The 12450-nt window shown below is 44.5% G+C and overlaps 1 protein-coding gene across 2 annotated transcripts in view; it reads left to right on the top strand.

Annotated features, from left to right (window-relative positions):
- Positions 1-12450, top strand: part of PCNT (pericentrin) — a 271822-nt gene that overhangs the window by 154692 nt on the left and 104680 nt on the right. For both annotated transcript variants that reach the window (XM_045032451.1, XM_045032450.1), the window contains exons 23-26: positions 628-774; positions 6115-6266; positions 10043-10257; positions 10821-11029. In XM_045032451.1, the coding sequence (XP_044888386.1) occupies positions 628-774; positions 6115-6266; positions 10043-10257; positions 10821-11029 (723 nt within the window). The remainder of the gene's footprint in view (positions 1-627; positions 775-6114; positions 6267-10042; positions 10258-10820; positions 11030-12450) is intronic.

Below are 12450 nucleotides of genomic sequence, written 5' to 3'. Positions count from 1 at the left end.
AATACATTATCTCCGTATAATTTTTAGTTGTTTCAAAAGATCCTTCTCTGCACTTGCTTCTATTGGGTCCTTTGAATTAATGAGTTCTCCCAAATGCTACTCTTACAAGCATATGGGTAAATCTCCCACTGTAACTATAATAGTGTGTTGTCATACCCAATATTCTTTCTAGAAAGCACTATGTCTGATATTGATAGCTATATCAGATAAGCATTTCTGATATTTCTAGTGTCTTCCTGGGAAATACTATATTTTGGGGACAATAATCTCGAATGAACAGTAGTGAGGAACAGTGTTGTTCATTCAAATGCTATGCCAAGGAACAGTACTGCACTACATGTGGGTGCTTCGATGCCCCCGTGTTCAGAGATGCACTAGTTTTTATGCTGTCACCATATCTCAGATCTTAACAGAGAACTTGATAAAGTATCGGTACTGGTGAGAATATGTTATGTGAGTTTATTGAAAACCATGTAGGAATTTTTTTGACATTTCCAGATAGTCCCTTCATCCATGTAAATATCCTCTAAAGTGCCACACTTGGTAATTTTTAGTTAGATTTCTGCAAATCATTTTTGGTTGATTGGCCTGGGAATCTTTTTTTAAAACTTTTTTTTTTTAATACAGGAGGAATTTGAAGCTGAAAGGAAGACTGCCTGGCGCAGCAAGGAGCAGGTGTTGATACAAGAGACAGAAAAGGCACAAGCCCATTACGAAAAGGAGAAAGAGGAGTTATCAGTACAGATCCAGGAAAAGACAAATATAATCATCCAGGTTTGTGATAATACTGAGGCTTAGATTTTAATTGCAGTTTCCTTGTGTCCTGTTTGAACATAGCTTTCCTGTCCTCCCCTTTTCCCCATTAAGATGTATATGTACAGAGGATACCACTTTGGTACGGCCATTGGTTTATATTAGCTAGTTTTTGAGGCATTGTTGGCTTCTTCTGTTAGCCAGTGTGTTATGAGGATAGCATTGTACCTCAGTGGGTGGAGAAAAAGTTATGTGATGCAGCATGGCTGCGGCTGCTACAGGAGGGAACCTATCCAGTTACTTTTAGTGATTATTTCATTCTCCTGAGATATAATATTTTAATGATTTTCTGGTATTGAGAAAAATGTACTAGATATGTCACAAAAACAAACAATGACATGATCCCTGTGTTGAAGGGAGAGGAACGGATGGACAAGGGTGACAATAATTACTCTTAAGGCATGTGCATATATTGATGATTCTGTGTTTTTGATTGCTTACCTGTCCTACCCTTTGTTTCTTGCAGGTGAGATGGGTAAGGTTTAGGAGGGGTTTGGCTGTGTCAAGGAAGATGGCTTGGCAAAGAAATTTGAGGCATCAGGGACAGCATGAAAGAAGGTGCAGACACACCTATGAGGGACAATGAAAGGGGTATCAAGGCTGATGTTTTGATATCATCTAAAACCACTGCCTCTACTATAAACCGCCTCTCTATAGTCCTCTCTTGGTTACAGCAACTGAACTTTGATTCTCCTACATAGTAACTCATACTTTTTTGTAATGCACAAGTATTAATTTTAGTAATATTAGATAAAAAAATAAGCTACATTTGTGACTTTCTTGAAACAAAATTGAAAATTATTTCTTGAAACATTTATGCAATTACAAGGCACCTTGTTTTACATCAAAACAGTTTAACTAATTTTAATACTGTAAATCATACTAGGCCCCTCCATCCCCGTATTGCAATAATTGGTTTCAATCTTTTGTTAAAGTTTAAGACAAATTCATTCTCCATTAATTGGAAAACTATCAAAACTGTCTGAGTAAATTTAGTCTGGAAATTAGACGATCAAAAGAGTGAGGTTGTGGAACAGCCTCCCAAGAAAAGTAGTAGAGGCAAGAATCCTAATTGGGCTTTAGGGTGGAACTTGATAAATGTGAGAAAGAGATTATATGCTGTGGCTGCCTATGATAGCAAGAGACTAGACTCGATGACCTAGGGAGATCCCTTTCAGTCCTATGTTCTTATATCAGCATGGATGTTTCATGGTATAACAAATTTGTATAAAGAAAATCTTGGAAGTTGCATTCATATTGCAAAGTGTCCTGCCTTGAAGGCAGTTCTGTTAATGATACTGAAAGACAAAAATGGAAAGGGAGAGATTAAAAGATCAGTACTTAGAGAGATTTAAAACAGATAAAATTAACCCCCTCAGTGCATGAGGAGACCTATCATGACATACAAAATAATGCTCCTTTTCTAGTCAATATTTCTTACCTAACAGCCTTAAGAAAACGTCAGTTGGTCAGCTTTTAGCTGACTTCATGACTGATGCAGAAGTTACGGTTAGATGCTTGTCCTCTAACTAGTTCCTTTTTCACTGCTGATGCTAGAGACATGAGTCTTCCCTCCTCCATGGTGGAGTGAGCCACCTGCTTACAGGGATGAGGAGACACTAGCTGCTCTAAAATTCTGAAGTTATGTAAAGGGGGATGGGATAGCTCAGTGGTTTGAGCACTGGCCTGCTAAACTCAGGGTTGTGAGTTCAATCCTTAAAGGGGTGATTTTGGGATTTAGTTGGGGATTGGTCCTGCTTTGAGCAGGGGGTTGGACTAGATGACCTCCTGAAGTCCCTTCCAACCCTGATATATTCTAGGAAAGTTTTGCTAGTTGCATGGAAAGATGGATCCAAGAATGAGAGTGGTTAATCTAAGGGTATATCTACACTGGCAAGTTTCTGCGCAACAAGTTATACCACTTTTATTAAAACGCTGGAATTAAACTGCTGTTGCTTGTCCACACTGTGCTCCTTTTGACAGTGGAGCGCATCCACATTAGCAGCTCTTGTATCAGCAAAGAGTAGTGCATTGTGGTCGCTATCCCACTGTGCAACTGGCTGCAGGGTGCTTTGGGAAAGGTTTGCAGTGCCTCAGGGGCAGGCACAGTGTCACATGATGCAGGTTTCCCAATCCCATTGTTCCATGGGCATCCTCCTACATTGCCAGCTGCTTTTCAACTGAAGGGGAGAGGCGAGAGTATGTGACTGGGGAGAGAGTGAGTGTGTGTGTGTGTGTGTGAGCGTAGGCGGGGAGAGACGGTGTGTTTTGGAGGTCAGAGAGTATGTCAGCATGCTGTCTTGAAAGTTCAGACAGCGCCATGAAGCAACCAGTCCTGGGGAAGGGGCAGGGCTGGATTAATCTTTTGTGGGCCTGGTGCCAAACATATTTATGAGCCCCCATGGAGGCCGTGGTGCATGGCACGGGGAGGTTAGTCCCCGGAGCGAGGGGCCAGCCAGAGGCAATGGGGCCTGGCATGGCAGGGGTGGCTCCGCTCCGCCCAGCCCTGCGCGAGGGCACTGTTTACAAACCAGCAGTTGCCAGACGCACAGTGGCCTGTCCAGCCCTGTGCTGCCAGCATGTCCCTTCCCCTCAGGGGCAGGCTCATGCCGTGCCACACAGCCCCCTACCCCTGCACCCAACACCCCCTCCCGACTCCCTATGCCCAGAGCCCTGCCCCACCCTACCCCACAAATGCACAGCACCCTGCACAACACCACCCCGCCTAGCACCCCCGCCCACAGCCCCACCACAACTGCCAAGCAGCCCCCACAGAACCACCACTCTCTAGTGCCCCAACACACATTTCCCTCCCCTCCCCCCTCCCCCGAGACCCACTCTCTCACATGTCCTGCCTCCCAGCCGCACTCACCTGCTCTACTGGGAAGCGACTGTGTGGCAGCGGAGCCAGGGCTAGTCCCGGGGTGGGGAATTGAGTGGCGCAATCAGCCAGGGCCTGCCCAGCCAGGCTCCCTGAAGACGCACTTGCCTGGAAGGGCCCAGCCAAGCCCCCCACGCTGTTCCCCCTCCCACACCTGGCTGAGACTGGCCAGGCTTCCTCACCAGTCCCAGGCGGCTCAGCTCCGGGGAGACAGATGAGGCCCCTCACGTGGTGGGAAGCAGAGACTGCCTGGAGCTGGAGGTGCATTGGGGTCCGGCCAGGGGGCAGAGAGGAGCAGGAGGGTGGGTCCAGGTGGTGGAGAGAAGCCCTTGGCCAGCTGGCGGGCAGGCTGAGAGGAGCAAGTGCTGGGCGGGGGGAGCCTGTGGGGTCTCAGGGCGCAGTGCAAGTGGAGCAGGCCGGGGGCCCTTCTGAGCATGGGCCTGACTCCATGCCGCCACTGGCACCATTGTAAACCCGGCACTGGGGAGGGGGAAACTCTGACATCAGCCCCCGTCTTCCTCTCCAGCTATGTCTGTCTGTCTCTGTCTCTGTCTCTCGTCTCTCTCTCTCTCTCTCTCTCACACACGCCTGCCTCTGTGTTCAACAGCAGGAGCATTCCACATTAATGGTTTGCTTTGTATCCCAGAGCAGACTGGCACAGCATGCAAGGGCTGTCAGAAAAGGAGCTTTGAAAGAGAGGGGTCCATGTCTCCAGGGCAGCCAAGTTCAAAACAATGAGCAGAGTGGCCACTTGAGGGATTATGGGACACTTCAGGAGGCCAATTGATTGCTTTCTGCGCTGTAATGTGTTTACACTGCCAATACAGTGCTGGAGCCCCTGCGCTTTAAGATTTACGACTCTCTCTTGTGGAGGTGCTTTTTTTGCAACGCTGCAACCGAGGAGTTTCTGTACCCTAAGTGGCTTGGCATTGTGTACACCTCAGGAGTTACACCACAGAAGGCTGCTTTACTGCGCAGTAACTTGCCAGTGTAGACAAGGCCTAATTTAGCTTGTTTGGAAAGCTCTTGCAGAACAGAAATCTTGGTAGAATCAAGATTCCCTCCAGGCTTTAGGATGGGCAGTGACAGACTGTAAAGGCTGTATGTCTGAGGGCTTGTCTACACTGGCACTTTACAGGGCTGCAACTGTCTTGCTCAGGGGTGTGAAAAACTCCCCTGACCACAGCAAGTTTCAGCGCTGTAAAGTGCCAGGGTAAACAGTGCCCCAGCACTAGGAGCCACGCCTCTCGTGGAGGTGGGTTTTTTAGAGTGCTGGGAGAGCTCTCTTCCAGCTCTGCCGTGACTACACAAGCCATGTTAAAGTGCTGCCATGGCAGCGCTTTAGTGTTGCCAGTGTAGACTAGCCCTTAAACAGGAAATTTAGAAACAGCAAATGAATTAAAATTAGCTGTTTTTCATACTTAGAATAATTTAAAAGTGAAGGTGAGTTGTCAAGGTTGGAAAGGAAAGGGGGGAATAAAGTACCAGTTTAGTTGTGGTGCTCCCTTCTAACAATTCAGGAGAATCCCAGCGTTTATTTTAATGTTGTTGGCCAATATTCAATGCAGATGCTCAAAATGTAGAATTGTTACATCAAAACTATTCTGCAAGGAAACTTCATTTTCTGTTTAGTAGAAAAACTGGAAATTGGTAATAGTAACTTCAAGAAGAGCACATTATTTTGTGCTCTTCATACAGTGTTTAATGAATAACGGCAGAAAATTGGCAGGGAAATGAAACACTTTTTACCCTGGTCTCTCCTTTTCCCTCTTCAAAGAAAAAGTATAGTTAAACACTTGCTTTGTGTTGAGGCAAAGTTGTTGCCGTAGTAATGGTTTATTCAGGTGATCAGGTGTAACGTTTTAAAAGAGCAGCAGCATATTGAAGTCAACACAAAAATGAGAGCAGAGAATAAAGGATGTTTTCTGGACAAAAAAGGTTTACTGGGATAAAGAATGGAGAAACGTTGGTTTGGATGTGATCTTATTGAGTCTATTCACTGTTGAAGTTTGTGTGCTGCACTGTAGAAAATTCTGCCAGAGCACTGCTTTCTATCCTTCAGACATGAATGGAGAAAGTTAATGCAAAACAAACTGAAGTGTCATTAAGAGGTTATATAACTTGCCAGCATTACGTGAATGTGCTGAGACTATGGATGCAGATTGAACAGCGACTTTAAACAAAACTGTACTAGAAAGAGAGAAAAACCATTTTAACCGCATTCTGTTTTAGTCTTTCTCATGTCCTCCAACTCTTGTGGTATTAGAATCCATTCAAAATGGAATGTGGTCTCCAGAGCTGTTTGTGATTTCTCTGTATTGTAGATGAGATTTCATAATAAGATAACTGAATAAAGCTCTAGTAGTTTGGTAAAAATGACTGGCTTTTTATCCCTTGCCTTGTTGTTCCATTTCCCACAGCTGGAAAAGAAAGTGGAGTCTTTAAATCATGAGTTGGAGGAGACTAACTGTGAGCTAGCGACCCTCCTACAGCGACGAGACAGAGAGAACCAAGAAGGAGAGTACCTGGTAGCTATGTTGAGATCTGATATTGAACTGTCCCAGAATGAAAGGTTAGTTCATTTTGGGATATATAGTGTGCAATGTCTTATATCTGTTTTTTTTTCCTTCTGTAAATGAAAAAGTAACTAAGCCAAATTAAATGTATAGGAAGGTGATAATGTTTTCGCTATCTTTGAAGCATATCCAAGTTACTGTTAGTCTTTACTTTACATGTTAAAAATCTAGGACACCATTCTGATACCCACTTCACTCACTGTGGTATCTGTTTATTATCTGAAATAGGTATACAAATTAGCTCAGAGATTGAAAAGAAAGGTGAAGGCTTTTTTGGGGTCAGATGGAAGAGCAGGGTAGATTCTTTCTTTCTGTTTTCAGTTTACCTCTGGGTACATTAGAATCTCTTTAGGAAACAATTGGAACTGAGTAGTTATTGAAAGTAGACGCTCTAGTGGAGTAATCATATTGATGATTGGAATAAGAGTAATGTGTAGTCTTTATCTCAGGGTAGGCAAACTTTGGAAAAACTCTGTACAGTGTAAAGTTTAAATTAAGTTTTGTCAGAATGTGTCAAACACCGTTGACTTCTTTTGACCTTTACAAATGTAAATATGCCAGTGCTGGGAATGACCATGTTCACACTAGATGCCAATTACAGGTATGTTTGTAAGTATGGTCTGTTTCAACAACAGCAAAGAGTCCTGTGGCACTTTGTAGACTAACAGATGTATCGGAGCATGAGCTTTCGTGGGTGAATACCCACTTTGTCAGATGCATGCATAAAATGACACGGGACTCTTTGCTGCTTTTACAGATACAGACTAACACGGCTACCCCTCTGATACTTTCAACAACAGTGTCCTGAATTTATTATTCATATCTTTTGAAAGATCCAGATTAGAATTGCTGCAATTCATTTGACTGTCTTCATAATCTGTTAATTTGCCAGATTCTGAGGGTTTTTTTTTTTTAACTGTAGTTTATTGCCTCAAGGATCAGAGTTGATACTTTAAATATCACACATGGTGGTGACTATTATTTATTTGATTGCCAAGAATGTGCTCCAGGGCTGTACGACAGAGAAGGATGTAGCATTGTCCCAAATGGTTTACAGTGAAAACGGGCAGACGGTATAGATAAAACATGATGATGCAGAGGCTGGTATACCAAATGTAGAAATATGTAGTCTATATCTGATGGGTTATGGTTGAAAACTTTTATGTAGTTACTCCTGAGGGTATTCTGCACCAAAAAATTGAAAATTATGTGCACAATATTTTAAAATTTTGCACATTTTATTTGTCAATAAATAAATGCAGGGAGAGCACAGCCCCCCCCCCCCCCAACCGGAACACAGACTCAGTGGTGAGCCTGCACCCGACCCTGACACAGCACAAGGCCTGGGCCTGCCCCAGAAATACCCTGGGGCCCCTGCCCCTCTGCGCCAGGCGCACCAGGGGAGAGGCAGGCAAGTTCAACCAGGCAGAATTGGGGGCAATCTAGGTGCAGGCAGCTCAGTGGGGCAGTCTAGGTGTGGGGGGATCTGGATGCACAAAGGCTTGTGGGGGGTTCCAGGTGTGTGGGCAATGAGACTCTGTGGGTGCTTCCAGGTGAAGGTGGTTGGGGCTCAACGGAGGGGTCTCAGCAGGTAGGTCTGGGTGCTGGGGGAGTGGGGCTAGGTGGGGTGGGGGTCTGGGTGCAGCTAGTTGGGGATCAGTGGCATAGGGGTCTGGTTGTGGGGACTCGAGGGTGCAAGGAGGTGGGGCTCGTCTGGGTGGGGTTTGAGTGCAGGGAGGTCAGTGGGGGGTGGTCTGGGTGCATGGGGGGTTCCAGATGTAGGGGTTGAGCTTCAGTGGGGTGGGGTTTGGGTATGGAGGGCTAGGGAGGTTCTGGTTGCATGGGATGAGGCTTTCTGGGGCTGTCTGGGTATGGGAGGTCCAGATGCACAGGGGTTGGGTGGATGAGGGATCAGCTCCCTGTATAGTGACCCACTCCCCCTGCAGCTGAGAAGTGATGGGGGCAGGAAGCAGGGGAGGATGCTGAGTTTCCTGCAGCTGGGGGAGGTTTCTGGGGGTGGGTCTGACACAGCCCCAGCCACTCCTTGTAGTGGGAGAGGAAGTCTCGTCCTCTCCTGCCTCCAGTGCAGCTGGGACTAGTAGCTGATATCTCGGCTCAGAGTAGGAGCCACTGTCTGGGATGTCACCTGCCCTGTGGTGATTTACCTGTTTGCCAGCTGCTCTGGGTGCTTGAAATGATGTATCTGCGCAGGTAGGGAGTGGTGTGTGACTGCTCTTGTAGGTTTCCTTTGCTTCCTTGTCAGAAAGTCATTTTTCTGCGGGAAAGCAAATAAATCTGTGGGGGACATGAATTCTGCACTTGCAGAATCGTGCAGAATTCCTCCATTAGTATTAGTAGTGTGGTGTGTGTGTTTTTTTGTTTTTTTTGTTTTTAAAAAGACCCTTGAGTGAGGAGAGAGAGAGAGAGAGAGATCAGTTGGTGCAAAAACAAAGGAAAGGAGATCCAGGTGCATGGAATGGTATTGAATGGAAGGTTCAAAGACGAGAGTGGGATAAAGATACAAAAAGATTTTCAGGAAGTGGGCATGTTGAAGTATAGAAAGCAGAATTGGGAGTAGGAGGAAATGGGAGAGGCAAAAGTGGAATCATGCCATGCCATAAAGATGAGAAGCTTGAATAGAATATGGAAAACAAGGGGAAGCCATTGGAGCAGTTTGAAGGCTGGAGAAAGTGGCCAGTGTTGTAGGAATTAAGTTAATTTTTTCAATCTCATTTCTTCAGAGGTTAGAATTAAGTTAGGCATCATGAAGGCCAGTTATGAGAGGGGCGCATTAGTCAGGGGTGACCAAGGATGGAGAAGGAAAGCATGATTTTTAAGAGCGTAGAGTAAAAAGCAAGAATTTGCTTAAAACTGAATGTGGTTCAGGAGAGGGTTGAGCACTACAGGCTCACAAGCTCTGTGCTGTAAGCTGGGGACAGTGGTGGAGAGAGGAGGAAGAAGGCCTGTTAATTTTTCACTGTGCGTGAGAGGGCAGTGGTCCATCCAGGAGACCACATTTGGAAATATAATATTTCAATGTGGATGGGAGATCAGGAGGGAGGAGGTAGATGTCAGTCATCTGCATAGACATGGTAGCTGAAATTGTGGGAGCAGATGAGCTCCTCAGCGTGAGAGTTAAAAGTAACCAGGGGCAGAACTCTGGGGACAGGACAGAGAGCAGAAGAGGAACTGGATTTGATTGGTATGTATTTTCCAGAGCTAAAGAATTATTATGCAGGACACACCAGTGAGAATTCAAATTATTGCCATTACTTTATGGAAAGAATTTTCATCATTTTTGTGTGGAGAAGCTTAGCAAACATCCAGATGTCTCCTATCTTCATTAATACATAACTATTCAGTTAAAAACGATGGTATGAAACCTTCAATTAATTTGCAGTACTTATCTAATATGTATGAATGGTATAAGAAGCTTGTAATAACAAATCAATATTTTACAGATGTTTTTGTTATTGGGAGACAGCAATTGTTTGGGATTCTGATAGAGCAATGAAGAGACAAGGTCTCAAGGTCTAATCAACAAGGTTTAATTTAACAATTGATCCCTCATTTGTTTGGGAATTTAGTAGTGAAAATAGCCGCAAAGTGGCATCCTTACTAGAAGAGGCATTTAAATGTTGATAACATGCTGTGTCACAGAATCTCTCAAACCTGCAGAGAGGTTTTGAATTTTTAAAGTGTTATCAATATTTAAGTACCTGTTCTAGTTGAAATATCCTGTACTTTGCACTGTATGGTATTTCTGTTCTAGGAAAAAACTGCAGGAATCTTACCAGCAAGTTTTGAAATTATTTGTGGAAATGGTAAAGGCCACTATCGCCACCGAAGACCTTATCTGTAAGAAAGTTGGTCTCTGTCTCGATGACAGTCTGGCATCTGGAGATTCTAGAGAAAGCCGCAACATGATGGAAGAAATGGGATTCATACAGCATTTCAAAGCCAGAGAGAAGCATGACCTAGAAAAAAGTGAGTGTCAGTCTGGGCATAGTTATTTTTTTAAGATACTATTAATTTCATATCATACAGACAAGGCTGTCCACATGGATATTTTATATTACAGTGTTCTCCATGGCCACCCAATGGCCTTCTCCAGAGTTATGATAGACTCTGTCAATATCCTGCTTTAATCCTCTTAATGCCACTTCCCGCAGCTCCCATTGGCTGGGAACGGCAAACTGCCGCCACTGGGAGCTGAGGGGCTCCGTGCCTGTGAATGCTCCTGGTAAACAAAACATCCTGACCTGCCAGCGGCTTACCCTGATGGGCTGGGAGCCAGACCCCTGAAACATAGGGTCGGCTTATGAAAGGGTCATACAGTTTTTGCTGTTTTTACTTATCCATCTTGGGGGGGTCGTCTTATAAACGAACGGGCTAATGAACGAGTATATACGGTAAACATCGCTCAGTCCCAAGTAGTGTCACTGTTACTTTTGCATATGATAATATCAGTCAGTTGTGTAACGAGTAGCTGTTTCTGGAATAATTTTTTGTAATAGTGTTTTTTCTAACTCATTTTATTTTTTTGGTAGGTGATGTGATGGATGAAACTCTCACAGAACACAACCAGGTGTCTGCGGTGACTGATGAAGGGTCTGAGCTGAGCCAACACTTATGTGAGAGTGTTTTTGCAAGCCCAGACATGGCATTTGAGAATGAAGAGATGATCCTGAAAATTTGTCGCCGTTTGCACACTGCTGTGGAGAAACTTCTAGAGCTGGTTACAGAATCAACTAAACAAGTAAAACTAGATCTCAGCCTTTAGCTACATATTGGCATAGACAATTGTGGTCTGATCCTGTGACATGCTGAGACCCTTGGGCATTAAGGCATTCAGCATTTTGTAGGATTGGGTTCTTGGGGAAGTGAATGAAAAGCTATGTACGCAGCTCACGTTTCCAATAAGAAATCTGTACACATCTTCCTACTTGCTGCATTGAAGGTTCTGTCCTCATTACCTATGAGAACTGTTCTGGTAATGTCTGTTAATATGTGCAGTAGAACATCAGAGTTACTAACACCAAAGTTATGAACTGACTGGTCAACAACACACCCCATTTGGAACCGGAAGTATGCAGTCAGGCAGCGGAGACCCAAAAAAAGCACTGTACAGAACAATACTGTGTTAAACGTAAACTAAAAAAATAAAGGGAAAGTTTTAAAAAAAAGATTTGACAGGGTAAAGAAACAGTTTCTGTGCTTGCTTCATTTAAATTAAGATGCATTTTTCTTCTGCATAGTAAAGTTCCAAAGCTGTATTAAGTCAGTGTTCAGTTGTAAACCTTTGAAAAATCAACCATCATGTTTTGTTTAGAGTTATGAACAACAACCTCCATTCCTGAGATGTTCGTTATTCTGAGGTTCTACTGTCTTTTGGACCTGAATTAGATTACATGCCATCTGTATTTTATGGGGTGTTTGCAGGGTCGGCTCCAGGGGTTTTGCTGCCCCAAGCAGCCAAAAAAAAAAAGCCTTGATTGCAATCGCGACCTGCGGCAATTCAGTGGGAGGTCCTTCGCTCCGAGCGGGAGCGAGGGACCCTCCGCCAAATTGCTGCCGAATACCTGGACTTGCCACCCCTCTCCGGAGTGGCCGCCCCAAGCACCTGCTTGCTAAGCTGGTGCCTGGAGCCGGCCCTGGGTGCTTGTAATAATGAAAGAAGATGTTTGTTGTTATGGCAAGGTTTAAACTGGAACTTTACCCACCAGTTTAATAGATATGCATTCAGCTTCCTTGTTGGAGAGCAGAATTAGGATTTTCAGGTTGCTTGTAGTGAAGCAAAGGGCAGAGGAGGGCTTTTAGACCCCTCTGAAGCGATCTTCCTACACAAAACAGTGATGACTGACCCTGGAGGGGGCCACTTCAACTGAGGAAAACTGTCATGACAGAGGCTTCTTAGGAAAGGGGTAAAGGGCAATAATGAAGGATCCTAACCCCACATGCTTGCAAATATACTTTGCCTGGCTTACATAATGTAAAAAGGGGTGGAAAGCTGGGAGCCAGTAGCAAAATTACCTTTGACTTAAGTGAGAATAGGATTGAGCCATAAAACACATTTTTAAAGTCATGCATTATGCGGTGAGGTGGTTGTTTGAAAAGACCTACCGTATATACTTGATCATAAGCCGGTTCATTTATAAGCCAACCCGCCCAAGATGGATA

Source organism: Mauremys mutica, chromosome 10, assembly GCF_020497125.1.
Source record: "Mauremys mutica isolate MM-2020 ecotype Southern chromosome 10, ASM2049712v1, whole genome shotgun sequence".
In the NCBI taxonomy this organism is placed as follows: domain Eukaryota; kingdom Metazoa; phylum Chordata; order Testudines; family Geoemydidae; genus Mauremys; species Mauremys mutica.
Note: the sequence above shows the minus strand (reverse complement) of the source record. Positions and strands in the feature narration are given on the sequence as shown.